General features: G+C 37.3%; 1 protein-coding gene across 2 annotated transcripts in view; it reads right to left on the bottom strand.

The window, feature by feature from the left end:
- Positions 1–16,404, bottom strand: part of RICTOR (RPTOR independent companion of MTOR complex 2) — a gene marked incomplete at its 5' end in the record, with an annotated part of 91,886 nt that overhangs the window by 42,433 nt on the left and 33,049 nt on the right. For both annotated transcript variants that reach the window (XM_080933872.1, XM_080933873.1), the window contains 4 exons: positions 1,109–1,235; positions 2,858–2,921; positions 7,159–7,290; positions 8,339–8,403. In XM_080933872.1, the coding sequence (XP_080789998.1) occupies positions 1,109–1,235; positions 2,858–2,921; positions 7,159–7,290; positions 8,339–8,403 (388 nt within the window). The remainder of the gene's footprint in view (positions 1–1,108; positions 1,236–2,857; positions 2,922–7,158; positions 7,291–8,338; positions 8,404–16,404) is intronic.

The following is a 16,404-nucleotide window of genomic DNA, read 5'->3' as shown; positions in this document are numbered from 1 at the left end:
GTACATACAACTGCATGTTGGTGAGCCTTTTAGAGCCATCATTTCCTCAGTAATTGCGATCACTTCTACGGCTTCTGATCTAGCATGTATTTCTACATTCGCATTTATTTTTAAAACCCATTTATTTCAGTGACTTTACAAGAATATGTATTTTTAAAAAATCTTCTAGTTAAAAGAACTATTAGATTTTTCTCCTTTATTAAGGAATTTCTCAACTCAAGAGTTTTCCAAAGTTTAAGGGTGTTTCTATGTTTTCTTCTTCTACCTACTATGAATGAAAGATAAATAATCTGTCTTTCATCCTAATAAACTAATTTCACCAATTTTTCACCGTTTACCATGAGATTTGGCATTTCCTGTCTTTCCTATTCTGGTTTACATTTACATTTTGTTTCACTTTATGATATGTATCAATCAATATAATCTAGGCATCTCATACGTTGGCATACTGTAAAATTTTTATAATTCTCGTAATTGTTATAATCATATTTCTGATCCTGTTTCTACACCAGGACAAGTTATGGACAGCACGTTGAGTATTTTAGTGGTAGAGTGACTTTTCATTTTTTTTAACTTAAATGTTATTAATTTATTATCCCAAGATAAAATGTGACCCCCACCATTTCTACATTTTGGTAGTACATAAAACAAACATACAAACAAACCCTATCATTTTCTTTTTACTTAAAATTATATTCCATTAATAATAAATTAGGTTAACCTTTTTAAATGTAGTGATTAGCCATGTGGATATTTGGATCTAATCTCTGATCCCTAATAAAAGTTATTAGGATTCACTTTGTGTACTATAGACTATTACTTTCAAACCATATCAAGATACAGTATCATCAATGTCAGAAGGCTAGACTTTAGCAGACATTTATTGTTATTATTATAGACCATCAAGTTTCATAATGAATAAATTAGAAAATTTATATGTCAATATAATTTCTGAATTATTTGATAAATAACATCTAATATTCTATCATAAATGTACATTTTCTTATTTTTTTTAAGCAATAGATAAAGCATTTTTCTTTTAAAGACATTAGGGACCGTTACATGTACGTTATGAAACATTTCTGCATTACTTGAAGAGAATTCTGACCTAGTTCACAGATAATAGCAATGCATGCCCGGACCATTCTGTCTCGTTCCTGAAGTCCATCATTTCCAACTGCAATTAATGAGTTGGCCACAGAACTAGGAAACAAGGAAGCATTCACAGTAATCATCTGTAACAGAGAAGAATCAGAAAATAAGTAATTTAGATTTAGTATATTTAAAATTCATTTTATTCAGAGGGAGAGAATTGAAGGCATAACATTCTTGTAAGATTGAGGCATCAGTTTTAACATTCAGCTTTGTAGACTGAATGCTTTTTTTTTTGTAAACTGCTGTTACAACTAGCAGGGCTTTTCTAATAATTTAAAACAAAACTGACAGCTAGACAAGACTTCCTCTCTCTAAGAGTTCAAGTCCCTCCAGATCGAGAATGGCATCTCACACAGCTCCTCGGTGGCATGAGTGTGGTGACCACACAACAGTGCTGTTCATCACATCTCTGCGTCCCTGAAGCTTGCCTCTGCTCCTCCTCAGCTATCAGGACTTGTTACTCTGCCAGAAGGAAGACTGACTAATCCAGAATTAGTGATGTGAAAAAGTGTGAGGTAGACCATAGAGAAACTGTGATTAAATTCTGGGTGAATCTCTTGTCAAATGTCAAACTGTCAAAAATCCGTATACTAACTCCTGCCACCCACTATTTGAAACATACAATGATTTAAAGATAGCAAGAATAAAAGAAGACAACTAATAAATTCGATCATTAAATAATTTTAAGCTCTGGGCTGGAGAGATGGCTCAGCAGTTAAGAGCACTGACTGCTCTTCCAGAGGTCCTGAGTTCAAATCCCAGAAACCACATGGTGGTCACAACCATCTGTAATGGGATCGGATGCCCCCTTCTGGTGTGTCTGACAGCTACAGTGTACTCATATACATAAAATAAACAAATCTTAAAAAAAATAATTTTAAGCTCAATTTAGTGATACATACCTGTAATTCTAGCATTAGTGAGGCTGAGGCAAGAGGATCAAGAGTTTAAGGCCAACCTGGGCTTTATAATGTATTTCACCAAGCTAATCCACACAGTAAGACCCAGCTTTAAAATATTAGTAATAGTAATGTTGGACATTTTCACATCTACAAATATACACTGCATTAGTTTTATAAATGAGCTTTCCTCAAAGGGAAAGAGATGATATTTGTCTTAGGATGTGTCCCAACCAATTTTACTTTGTTTCCTTTCCTGGTGCATCATGAAGCTATCACAACAACAGACAGTGAAATCTGAAAAGGGAATCTCCGGAGCTTTGTGAACTACCTATAATCAAATCCTCTCCTCAACTTAAACTTTAACATTTAAACTGTAAAGCTGTCAGCCGAATAGTTTATCACGGGTGCCCATGGGCTGTGGCCAAATTCATCTAGAAAGTGATGAGCTCCTGTTTGTGACGTCCATTTAATAGTATTAACTAGGAAGATCTATACATATACACAGACGAAGACAGGTAGGGGCAAATGATGCATTCTCTAATAACTAAGCTGTAAGTACACTTTTATGTCCACTATAGACAGAAATGCTCAAATATTCTAACAATATTGTTCTAGCTATCCCCAGTCACATATACTAATTACACAAATATTCATGCTTCGCGTGTTAAAATTTCATAACAAAATTAAAATGTTTAATGAAAATTTGTTCTTTAAAGTTTACTAAAAATATTCTACAGCAATGTAAATACAGAAGCATGGAACATAAAACACTCCTGCCCTTCTGCCCACATACAGCATACCTTTCTGACTAAGCGAAGGGCTTGTGTCCTCTCCACCTCGTTGCTCTGCTGAATGTCAATGCACCTAAATAAGGAAAAATGCATTAGTCATTGGAAAATCCTGTGTAACAATACCTTATAGATTAGGTCAGATTAATCTTCATAATCCAGTATAGTGTATTAAAACGTCAAAAGTCTGTAGTATGTGGTTTTTCAGTAACAGTGAATATTTAATGATGTGTCTCTAGGATAAGTAATGACAGAAATATCAGCTAAAATCTAAAGGTGGAAAAGATGACACACCTATAAAGAATCACAACATACAAATGAAGCTAAGTATCAGAGATGTGTGGAAAGACTTCTCCAACCTGATAAGTCATAGTGATATATATAAACTCTAAAAAAAATCATTCACTTTTAGTTTGTGATTTTAATCACATGTTAAACTGTATTTATAATGACTGTCTTATTCAATGCAAGATCCTATTTTTGCCAGGCATGGTGCATACCTTTAATCCCAGCACTTGGAAGCAGAAGCATAAGGATCTCTGAGTTTGAGGCCAGCCTGGCCTACAGGGTGTTCCAGAACAGCCAGGACCACATAGTAGTGAGATTCTGTTTCCAAAAAAAAAAAAAAAAAAAAAGAAAGAAAGAAAAAAAGGAAAAAAAGAAAAAAGGAAAAAAAAGCACAACCAAACAAAAGACCCTTAAATTCGGAATTCTCTTCAATAATATTTGATCAAGTATCATTTAGATTGCCATTTCTTTATAAAATGTAACAAATTTTATTTTATGTAGCAACAAGACTACTTCTCAAAAATTATGTTAGGTATATTTTAACCAATATTTTATAATTAGATAAGTTACTATTCAAAGCATTTCTGGTTTATCTAATAAAATTAAAAAATAAATGGGGAAAAACTAGAGTGCTTGCTTGAGACTCAAATCTAGGAACCTGTGCGTGCACACGCACACATGCACAAAATCATGCAGATAAAATTTACATTTTTAGCTATTACCAAAAAGCTTGGATCATACCCAATCCTCTGCCAAACCAACTATAAAGGTTGAAAGACTTCCCTCAGACAAGTGCTACTCAAAGGGAAAGATCAACCCTGAAAGACAAGGCTGAGGAATCTCACATTTCATCTCCATGGGGTCATCTCTGCTGGAAACATGGTCAGCCCAGCTGGAGGGCAGTAGCGCCCTGGTGAGCTGATGAGAGCTTTAACGTGAAGGCAGATAAGTGCCCAAAGGAGGAAAAGACAGGCTAACGAGCTTAAAAATCTGTACCAATGTTCTCACCAAAGCACTGGACAGGTATGCTGTGCAAAGGTAGGACTGGACTCCAATAGGCCCAGTAAAACCCTACTCTGAGAAGCACAGAACAGAGCAGAGATGCAGGAAATACTTCACTAAGAGATTCTTGGACTGGGGCTGGCCAAGGAGGGAAGTCTGCTAAACGCCTGCAGTTTTAGCTTCAGACTCTGAATCACTACTTTTTTGGACATTAGCAAAAATTAAACCAGTGCAGAAAGGCAAGACTCTTGAATAAAACTCTTCAAAGGAGAATGATAACATGATCCAGTGCTGGCAATTTTAAACATGAATGTTTGCACATAGTTGTTAGAAGCCATGGTTTAAAACAAATACCTAAATAAAAGTCTCAAGAACCCCATATTTTAAAAAAAAATTGAAAACAGAAAAAAAGAATACAGATGATTTACATAAAAGGACTTCAAAATAACTGTGGTTGGTATGTCTGTGAAAATAGAGGTGGGGAAATAATGCAGAAACAACTTTTAAAAAGATAATTCACAGGGCAATACATCGAAGCATTAAAGAGAAGGACTTACTGGCATGATAGTCTTGAATAAAATTAAGTCAAGAGTAAGCCTTGAACTCTGAAAATAACAAAACAAACAGCAAACAAAAAACTAGCAAAGGTCAAAAATACAATAAGGGTCCAAATACATGGGTGATATGAGATGATCCAACAGGGCAGATGGAGTTTCATGGAAGGGTACGCCATAACATATAAAACCCGTTCAGCAGTCCCAGGGTGTTACTAAAGCAGCAGAAAGTGAGAGCTCTGACTGATAATAGAAACAGGCAGAAGATACCGACATACAGATGGGGCTGAAGATGGCCCCTCAGTTAAGAGCTGTTGCTATCTTGTAGAGATCCCAGGTTCAGTTCCCAGCACCACACAGTGGCTGACAGCCACCAGTAACTCTAGTTCCAGAAGACCTGGTGCATTTTTCTGACCTCCTCAGGCACCAGGCAGGTACATGGTGCATATACATACATGCAGGCAAAATACTCATATATAGTTAATATCTCTTTAGAAAAAAAAATTACTAGTAGCAAATTAACCTTCAAACATCAGATCAAAATAGAGATGTTTATGAACAAATAAAGGATGAAAAATTCACCTTTTGCAGGCAGGCCTGAACCACAACAAACAGTAAGAGTCAATTAAACAGCAATCCAAGGAAGTGTGCGGTGTGAACACAGGCAGGCATACGGTCGCCTGAAAACACTGAGTGGGCTCAGTAAGCAGCAAACAAGCACAGCAGTGCAGAGGCACAGCAGGAGTGGAGGACTCCAACAGAGCAGGCCAGGGAAGCAGGGGGGCCAGGAATCATGTCTAGCCTGAGCTATTTGACACCTTGTCTTGAAAACAGATAAGAAAATACAAAGAACAGATGAGATAAAAACACTGCATGTAGCAAGGTGAGAATCTTCAAGTTATGTCGCAGGAGAGAGACCAACGCTACAGGATCAGACAAGAGCGGCACTCAGGAAAGAAGTAGCACCAAGACAGACCTCTCAAGTCACCAAGTCACCAAAGGACGAGCTCAAGCCAAACCTTAGTGAGTCCCAAACAGACAAACACACCAATATAGAAAACTCGACAATGTTGTATCCACCAAGGAAAGTAAACCACAATTTAAAAAAAAAATCCAATTCTATAAGATTCATGGGTCTAGTGTAACCATCTAGGAGAAAATACTAAAACCATCACAAGTTTTACATAGTATCTTTCAAAGAAAAAGGAGGATGATAACAGTTATATTCGTAAGACATGATCCTGATACCCAAACCAGATATATGTATTAATGGACCTGAAAACTAAATACCAGTGCCTTCAGTTTATTACAGAAGTGAAAAGCCATCATGAATAAGTATATGAGTATGTTGACTTCAACAATACAAGTGAGGGTCACAGTTTACTAACATCTAATGAAAAGTTGACACATTCCCCCTGAACTAGGAACATTTCGGTCCAGTGCAGTTCTCAGCAGAGGACTAAAGCAAGGTTAAGGTCAAAGGTCCTGGGAGAGATGAGTCATTGTGAGTTAATGCTCATGAGCATGGAAAGCCCAGAATAATCCATAAACTAGTAAAACTATAGTGGTTTACCAAGACTGCTGCAAAAGAAGATAATATGTCCTATTTTTCTATATATTAGCAGCGAAAAACAGGAAAGAAAAAATAATAATACCATTGCCACCATTACAAAATCTAAGGTATGTGTAACTGTATGTCTGCAACCCTAGCACTAAAGAGGAGGTGGAAGAATAGTCATTGAGTTTGAAGCCAGCCTGGAATTTGTACCCTGTCAAAGTAATCCACCAACAACATGAATAAATACATTAACACACAACAAAACAACCCCAAGGCCCAAGTCTAGTAAGGATGAATACACCCACAAACCAGTCAAGGCACTTAAAGTTCTCAGTACCATTTCTTAAGAAAGAAACCATAGTCATATAGCTAACCACATATGTATCACGTTCTGAAATTTTTACTTGTATGCACACATGTAAGAAATGAGCACCTCACAGACATAAAATTGCAGGGCAGATTTATTCAAAATAGTTCAACACTGAAAACTATCCTGAATGAACAGATTAAAATTTGTCCTAATCATAAAACCAAATACTTCCTAGCAAAAATAAATTTAAAAAACAAAGATATGATCAACTTTGGAAGAACTTAATAGATGAGAAAACAATAGTATATACTTACATATGTCTATTACACATATTAATTCACACATAATGTGAAATGCAATGACAGGAAAACTAGTCTCTAAGGAGAAAACTATTTTACAATTGCTTGAAAGTATAAACGAAGTTCCTCTTATGCTAAAAACACCCTTGGTCTTGGTCTCACTTGATCATGTAACTTTGCAAAAATTATCACGCTTCTAAAAATCTGTCAATAAACCACAAATCTGTACAGGTTTAGCTGGATACTAAACTCAGCACAAAAGTTGAAGGCATGGGAAACACAGGCACATCTGGGAACATTACCTCGCTATTAGATAGTCCACTTTCAGTTTCAGCACCTTCTGCAGAATATTGGAGTCCTGGATGAGATAGCGCAGCGCTCGCAGCCCCGCTGCTCTCACTTCTTTCGCCTCATTTAATAAAGCTAAGCGCAAACTACAGGGAAGCAGGAAGATTTTGTTACATGAGTTTCAAAGACCACATTTTCATGGAGTTTACCTAGCCCTCATCTGAAATGCTTGTGAAGAGAGGTATTTCTGATTCCTTATATTTTTAGACTGGGACTACTTTCAAGACTATTTCAAACTGAGTATCTCTTATCTGAAAATTTAGAGCTCCAAATGTTTTGAACACTTGAGATGACTCTAACAACGTCTCAGATTTTGGAGCATGTTAAATTTTTCATACTTCAGGATTTTCTCCCGTATCAAGTTCTTTCTTGGCTGAGATATCCCAAACTGTTTGTTATGTACAGCAATTCTATTTAAGAAAAACCCAACCAACCAAACAAACAAACAAAAAACACTACAAAATAAGTAATTTTATTTGGTGATGTCTTATTCTGTGCTTCCTCTCAATAGTCACACTAATCCAGCCAACAGGGGGTTTTATTCATCTTCTGACATACTGTATAAATGCAAGAAGAAATCATATAATCTCTTCAACTCTATCTTCAGATGTTTCTACAATGTATCTTTTATTTGCGTCTGTGCTTTCTTGAGTCCTGTAGGATAATTAGTTTAAATCAATAACAAGGTATTTAACACTAGCAAACATATGCTACTATATTAATGTTAACTCCCAAGAACATCAAAAAGTGATAATGAAACCACTTGATCACTTACCTATTAGCATACAAGTTTGGAATAGATACAATACTTTCTTAGGTACAATCTAGGGCTTTTTTTTGGTCCCTACTTTTCATGCAAAAATGAGAAACTCAGTCTGCAAATTTAATATTTAACTGTAATTTTTGAAGAAGTTGAGGTAACTCTGAATATTTAGGTTTAGTTTTTTGTATCCAGCAGTACAAAACCTCAACTAAGGCTCACACACAATGAAGTCACTGATCTTTCAGAGGTTTTCTTTCAGCCAAACCCAGTCTCTACAGAACTGAGCATGTGCTGTCCTTACCCTAGCTCTAATTTAAATTGTTACAATATAATTTACTGAAATATGGGATGGAAGAAAAGACTAAACTTACCAAATTATGATGTCTTCATAATTAAAGCCCAGCTTTTCTTCACTATGGCCAATATCACAAAGAAGCTGTTAGAAGAAACACAAAAATACTTTGCATATGAGTTTAGTTTGATATGTTTGTCTATGCACAATTTTTGACTGAAAAAACAGGACATTTAAAAAATAAATTTCTAAAAATTCTGTAATCGTATAATAAATACACACTGCATTATTTCTATCATCTCAACTTTTACTAGACCACAACTTAGACTGACCTACCCCCACAAACATTTTTTTTTTTTAATTACCATCTTTTGCTGTATTTCTCTCCCACAGCCTTACTGCCTTATTCAGCACTGCCGTGGTCGCCACTGTGTTTACAAGCACTGCTGATTCATCCAACAGATGCCATGTCTTCCCCATGTCCTCCCTGCTGGAGGCTTTCAGTACTTGAGCCCATTTACTCTTAGCCTCACTTTTTAGGATGCATGAGATATCACTGTTGTTAACGGGTTATTTTTCAGTTTGCACAGTCAATAATAGCTTATATTCACACCCATTTTCCCTTTATGGTTCTTCCCGAATACCACAGTTCCCCCATTGGTCAAAGGCTCTGTTGCTGTTACTGGTGACACTAAGTGCTGACGTTCTAATGGTTAAGTGCTGACGTTCTAATGGTATTTTGCCTAAGTTTGTACTTAACAATTTTCCATGTTTGCTTTTGTCTGGAAATGATTTTATTTTTGGCTTTAGAGGCAATTTTAGTAAATACACTGAATTTCAGTTAAGTTGGTATTTTTCCTAAAGATTTGGGCTATTTGGTTGCTCAAAGTCTAGCATAAATCTTGCTGTCTGCTCTTTCAAAACATGTCTTTTTTCCTCTGACTCTTTCAACTACTTTCTTTCTCATTACTGGTCTTCATCAGTCTTCCTTTGATTTCTTCAGCTGTGATTGCCTTTGTATCCACTTTGTTTAAGACAATAAATAACACTTTGTGAATCTCTGGTTTTGAGTATTTTATCACTTTTTGTGACATTCCATACATTATCTGGTCAAAACTACTTTGTCCAAATCTCTTCGCTTCCTGCTGGCAAAAAGTCATATACATTTTCATTAAATCATCTTCCCTCCCCCCATTTTCTCCTATTTCAACTGTTGCATATTTATTGACTTCGTCTTCTAATGTCTGTACCTTCTCTACTATACCAGTGGTTCTCAATCTGGGCATTCAATGACGTTTTCACAGGGACCACCTATCACATAACCTGCATATCAGATATTTACATTAGAATTTGCAACAGCATAATTACAGTTCTGAAGTAGCAACAAAAGTAATGCTATGGTTAGGATCACCACAACATGAGGAACTATAGTAAAGAATTAGGAAGGTTGAGAACCACTGCACTAACACACCTAGGGGTTTAAAATTTTTAGATGAAGTACTTTTCTTAAAGTAAATTAAAACTTTCTAATATTCTACTGAAAAATCTTACTTTTCCACCCATTTTCTCAACAGTTCTCTTTATTTCTTTGATACTTACAACATAGTTATCCAAAGTGCAAACTGATATAAAATCTTTGGGGCACTTCCCCCCCCCCCATTGGATATTCTCTGTATTTACATTTCAGATGTTATCCCCTTTTCTCCAATCCCATCTCCCTCACTGCCCATTGACTCCATGAAGGTGCTCCCTCTCCCAACCACACTCTACCACCTCAGTGCCTTGGTATTCCCCTACACTGGGAAAAGGAGCCCTGACTGGCCAAAGGCCTCTCCTCTCATTGATAACAGACAATTTCATACTCTGGGACATATGCACCTGGAGCCATGGGTCTCTCCATGTAAACTCATTGGTTGGTGTTTTAGTCCCTGGAAACTGTGCTGGATATAGTTAGTTAATGATTTTGTTCTTCCCATGGGGATGTAGACCCTTTCAGCTCCTTCAGTCTTCTCTAGCTCCTTCACTGGGGTCCTCATGTTCAGTCTGAAGTTAGCTGCAAACATCCTCCTCTGTATCACTATCTGTCAGTAAGCACTACTTGGCATCAGTAATAATGCATAGGTTTGGTGGCTGCACATGGGACAGATCCCTAGATGAGGCAGGTTTTGGATGACCTTTTCTCCAATCCCTGCTCCTCTATCTTTCCCATTATTTCCTCCCATGAGTGTTTTGTTCTCTCTTCTAAGAAGGACTGAGGCATCCACCTTCTGGCCTTCCTTCTCTTTGAGCTTCATAACTGCTGTGAATTGTTTCTTGGGTGTTCCAAGCTTTTTGGACTAGTATCCACTTATCATTGAGTACACGTCATGTGTGTTCTTTTGTGACTGGGTCACCTCACTCAGAATGATAGCTTCAAGTTCCTTCCATCTGCCTAGGAATTTCATGAAGTCATTGTTTTAATAGCCAAGTAGTACTTCATGATGTAAATGTACAATTTCTGTGTCCATTCCTCTTTAAAAGACATCTTGGGTTCTTTCCAGCTTCTGGCTATTATAAATAAGGCTGCTATGAACATAGTAGAGCATGTGTCCTTGTTAGATGTTGGAACTTCTTTAGGGTATGTATACCCAGGAGTGCTATAGCTGGGTCCTCAGGTAGTACTACGTCCAATTTTCTGAGAAACCACCAGACTGATTTCCAGAGTGGTTGTATCAGCTTCCAACCCCAGCAACAGTGGAGGAGTGTTCCTCTTTCTCTACATCGTCACCAACATCTGTCACCTGAGTCTTTTTTATCTTAGCCAGTCTGACTGCTGTGAGGTGGAATCTCAGGGTTGTTCTGATTTGCATTTCCCTGATGACTAGGGATGTTGAGCATTTCTTTAGGTCTTCTCAGCTATTCGATATTCCTCTGTTGAGAATTCTTTGTTTAGCTCTGTACCCCATTTTTTAGTAGGATTATTTCATTCTCTAGAGTCTAACTTCTTGAGTTCTTTGTATATATTGGATACTGGCCCTCTTATCAGATGTAGGATTGTTAAAGATCTTTTCTCAATCTGTTGGTTGCTGTTTTGTTCTTTTGGTAGTATCCTTGGCCTTACAGAAGCTTTGCAATTTCATGTGGTCCCATTTGTCGATTCTTGATCTTAGAGAATATGCTATTGGTATTCTATTCAGAAATTTCCCCCTATGCCAATGTATTATAAGCTCTTCCCCATGATGTTTTATTAGTTTCAGTGTACCTGGTTTTATGTGGAGGTCTTTGATCCACTTGGACTTGAACTTTGTACAAGGAAATAAGAAAGGATCAATTTGCATTCTTTTGCAAGCTGACTGCTGGCTGAACCAGCACCATTTGATGAAGAGGCTGTCCTTTTACAATTGAATGTTTTTAGCTCCTTTGTCAAAAATCAAGCAATCATAGGCATGTGGGTTCATTTCTGGGTCTTCCATTCTATTCCACTGATCTACCTGCCTATCTCTGTATAAATACCAGGCCGTTTTTATCACAATTTATCTTGTATCTGTTGAGGCCTTTTTTATGACCAACTATATATGATCAATTTTGGAGAAGGTACGGTGAGGTGCTGAGAAGGTAAATTCTTTTTTTTTTTTTTTTTTTTTTTTTTTTTGTAGAAAGGATCTTTTATTGAGGCTGAGGGTTCATCAGTCCTTCTTGGCTGCCAGCACAATGCTCAGCCCACCCTGCTTCCTCTTAGCTCAGATGTGTGGCCACTCTCTTCTTGATGAACTTGAGTGAGCGCTTGTCCTTGGACACGTTGAGCAACTCCATTGCACACCACTCGTAGGGAGTGAAGGCACATACTTCCCAGATATGTCCTGTACAAACTTGGTGTGCTTGGTGAGGCACCCTTTGTGCCGGCTGTGTCTTGGCTTACTGATTTTCTTCATCACCTTGTGACCCTTGTTGAGGCCCTCTGCCGTAGGGTAGCACAGGGCCATGGCTGCTGCTCTATGATGGTATCTGGGACAGAAAATACAGCGCCCCACAGAATCCTGGGATATCTGCCATTCTTCTGTTTTAGGATGAAATATTTTATAGATGTCTGCTAAATCCATTTGGTTCATAACTTCTGTTAGTTTCACTGTGTCTCTGTTCAGTTTCTGCTTCCATGATCTGTCCACTGATGAGAATGGGCTGTTGAAGTCTCCCACTATTACTGTGTGTGGTGCAATATATGCTTTGAGTTTTAGTAGAGTTTCTTTTATGTATGTGGGTGGCCTTGTATTTGTAGCATAGATATTAAGGATTGATTTTACCTGTGATGAGTAAAAAGTGTCCTTCCTTATCTTTTTTAATGACTTTTGATTGAAAATCTATTTTATTTGATATTAGAATGGCTACTCCAGCTTGTTTCTTGGGATCATTTGCTTGGAAAGTATTTTCCCAGCCTTTTACTCTGAGATACATCTTCCTGTCTGCAGGAAAATGCTGGATCCTGTTTATGTATCCAGTCTGATAGTCTACGTCTTTTTATTGGGGAATCGAGTCCATTGATGTTAACAGATATTAAGGAATAGTGACTGTTGTTTCCTGTTATTTTTGTTGTTAAAGGTAGAATTATGTTTGTGTGCCTTTCTTCTTTTGGTTTTGTTGCAAGAGGATTATTTTCTTGCTTTTCCTAGGGTACAGTTTCCCTCCTTGTGTTTGAGTTTTCTATCTATTATCCTTTGTAGGGCTGGATTTGTGAACAGATATCTTAGTTTCTCCATCTATAGTAACTGAGAGTTTTGCTGGATATAGTAACCTGGGATGGCATTTGGGTTCTCTTAGTGTCTGTATGATGTGTGTCCAGGATTTTCTAGCTTTCACAGTCTCTGTTGAGAAGTCTAGTGTAATTCTGATCGGACTGCCTTTGTATGTTACTTGTCCTTTTTTTTAGGGGGGTGTCCTTTTAATAGATGCTTTCCTTTGATCTGACTATGCAGTCAGCCCTGTGCTTTGCTGGGTCCCGTGCTCTTTGCAGACTGTGGCATTTTTCCTTAGTGAGGTCAGCCTTCTCTTTGGCCACTGATGGTACTCACATCAGGTTAGAGGGCTCTGCTCTCTGAGGACTGTTTCCTTCTGAATCTTCCTCACCTCTAAGGCTTCAACTAAAAGCTTGTTATCAAGAGCCCTAGTCCCCAGGATAATAAAGTTTAAATTTAATTTCTGTCTTGTAAGAATAATACAAAGTTCTAGGTCAAATGTTCTGCCAAGCTTAGGCATTAAGTATCACGTCCTAGTTAGCCCAGTGTTCCACACATCTAAGGCGAAATCTGCACCTGTCTTTCTTATCCTTCAACTCAATACTTAACCTTCAGAGCTGCACATGGCCCTGTTTCTTTCTAGGCTTCAAGTCAGTGAGCATTCCTTGAGTATAAGAGACGAAAGCCTACTTCTACAGTAGTTTTTCTCTGCACCTCTGTACTTCTTGATGGCCAAGTAGTTTGCTGTCTTTCAACAATACTCTCTAGTTGTTTTTAATTCTGTGTTTGTTTGGCTTGTTTTGTTTTGTTTTTGGTTGGGGGGGGCTGTCTGTGTAGCCCTGGCTGTCCTTGAACTCTGCCTCCTGGGTGGTGAGATTATGCACAACCACCCAGGTTTTGTTTTTTGGTTCTAGTTATTTTTATACAGAGGACTGTGGACAAGCCATCTACATAGATGAGAACATTGTGGTTCTGATTTAGGTATAAAATTTAAAAACTAGTTTCTATTCAAAACCCTAGAGCAAACTCACAAGTTTACTATCCTTTTGGTAACGTGCACGTAAATACATATATACTTAAAACAGTATGATTTTTCTAAGTTTTAAGACCATAGGAAAATATTCTGCATGTTAAAAAGTAAAGTGTGTTTGTGTGATACACCTAAAAGTGAAAGTAACAAATCGGTCACAAGCACTTACACGGTGGCAGCACATCTGCAATCCCAGTCATTGGGAGGCAGGGGCAAGAAGTCTACAAAGGTGCTACAGAATAAGTTCCAGAGGCCAGCTTGGGCTACATGAGACCCTATTTTCAAGAGGAAAAACAAAAACAACTGTAGCATACATGATAGAAAAACTAAGACTCCTATAGTTTGCCAGTGCATCAGAACATACCCAACAGAAACTTGCTTTCTCATGATTTGCAGGCCTAAAGTTCAGATGATATGGGCAGAAATATCATACGTAGTTTTGGAAAAGGCTTTCCCTCTGGCTTGCAGATGGCTGTGCTTGTATCTTCAAATGGTCTCTTTTCTATGCATATCTGTGTCCTCATCTCTTCTAAGGACAACAGTCATACTGCATTAGATCTACCCATATCTTTTCTAAGAGCCCTAATTCCCAAATAGACTTCTATTTTCAGTTGCTAAGGGCTGGAACATCAGACACTCAGGGAAGACAGCATTCAGAGCTCTAAGGGCTAGGACTTTAAGAAAAACTTTAAAGTAAAACAAAATGTCTTAAGGCAAACACACACACACACACACACACACACACACACACAGACAGACACACACAAGATATTTACTGAAGAAATAAATAAAATCAACAAATAAATACAACATAAAACCATGTTTCCTAAAACCTAAAAAATAGATCTAAAAATTTCACCTAAAACCAAAGTAATGTATAAGATTTATTGTTGAAGAGGATATAAACTAAAAATACTTCAAAAATTTGGAAAAAAGCATCAGAAACAAAATCTACTCTTGTAAATTTATAGGGTCATAAGCATTACACTTACGCTATTGGTTTATAAAACTAAATAACTGTTCTTCTTTCATTTAGGACTTCTTTCTGCAGATGCAGACTGTTACAGAAAACCTCAATGGATTAAAATGCAATTATTACAGAGCCTGTTTCCATGTACCACAACCTCTGCACCCAAGACTCAGAGGTGAAAGGTTATAAGAGCTATAAGAACACTGCTGTTAAGATTGTTTCTCCTAGGAACACCAGACAAACTACCTACAGGATGTTTCACAAGAACAGCTAGCTAAACATGACCTGAACAAGGCAGACACCCACAGATATGCTATGAAGGAAGAAGCCTCCATAGCTAAGGAAGCCTCATTCCCAGACAAAGAATTGTGCAACTAAGGAATAAAAAAAAACAAGTGGAAAAATAGTCTTCACCAGGAAACATGTAGCAACTGTTTATCCAGTAACAAATGGTCAGTCATCCCTGAATGTTGCATGGAGTAGTGACTTAGGGCTAGAGAGATGACTGGGCAGTTAAGAGCACTGGCTGGTGTAGCAGAGGATCTGGGTTTAATTCCCAGCACCATGGCAGCTCATAACGGTCTGTAACTCCAGTTCCAGGGGATCTGATGCCCACTTTGGTTATCTGCAGGCAAAGTACACACATGATGCACAGACATACATTTGTGCAAAGACTTATGCACGAATAAATACATCTAAAACAAACTGAGGGGAAAAGAGACCCAACGATGCACTGTCAACATCAATTGTTTGCTTGAAATTAGGACCCAACATTTCTTTGTCATGACTATGTAAGAAACTATTTTATTCAGGTTACTTTAGATTTGTTAAATCAATACCATTAGAAAGCTATAGTCCAGTCATAAACTTATCAATTGCATAAGCAAAGTAAACGTTGAAAACAGAAATTCACATAGCTAGGGTTCCTACATTGCTGGCTCACCTACTTATAAAAACTCCACACTTATCAATGGTCCACTACTGTGTCGGATAAGATATTTCCTCACATAATCACACCCACAAAGAGCGACTTCTAAAACCCTCAAAAAGAATTTGTAGATCATCTCTAAAGAATATTTTCTTTTAAAAAATGTTTTTATTTAAAATTTTATTTTTATTGTTTCTAATTATGTGTAGGTATATATGTATCTGCATGTGAATACATACGTGTGTCTTCAAAGGCCCGAGGCTTCAACTACCCTGGAGCTGGAGTTACAGAGGGTTATGATCATCAGTGTTGGAAACTAAACCCTGGTCCTCTGGAAGAGCAGCACATGTTCTTAACACAGGCATTTCTCCAATCCTCAATTTTCTTATTAATACAGTCAACTTAAAAATATATAGTAATAAATTAGAACTAGAGTTAAATATTTTCCTTATTTATAACAACACAGAATAACCCGGAATTTAAATTTTTTTCATACATAGGACAATTC

The sequence above is a fragment of the Micromys minutus genome, assembly GCF_963924665.1.
Source record: "Micromys minutus genome assembly, chromosome: 20".
NCBI lineage: Eukaryota > Metazoa > Chordata > Mammalia > Rodentia > Muridae > Micromys > Micromys minutus.
Note: the sequence above shows the minus strand (reverse complement) of the source record. Positions and strands in the feature narration are given on the sequence as shown.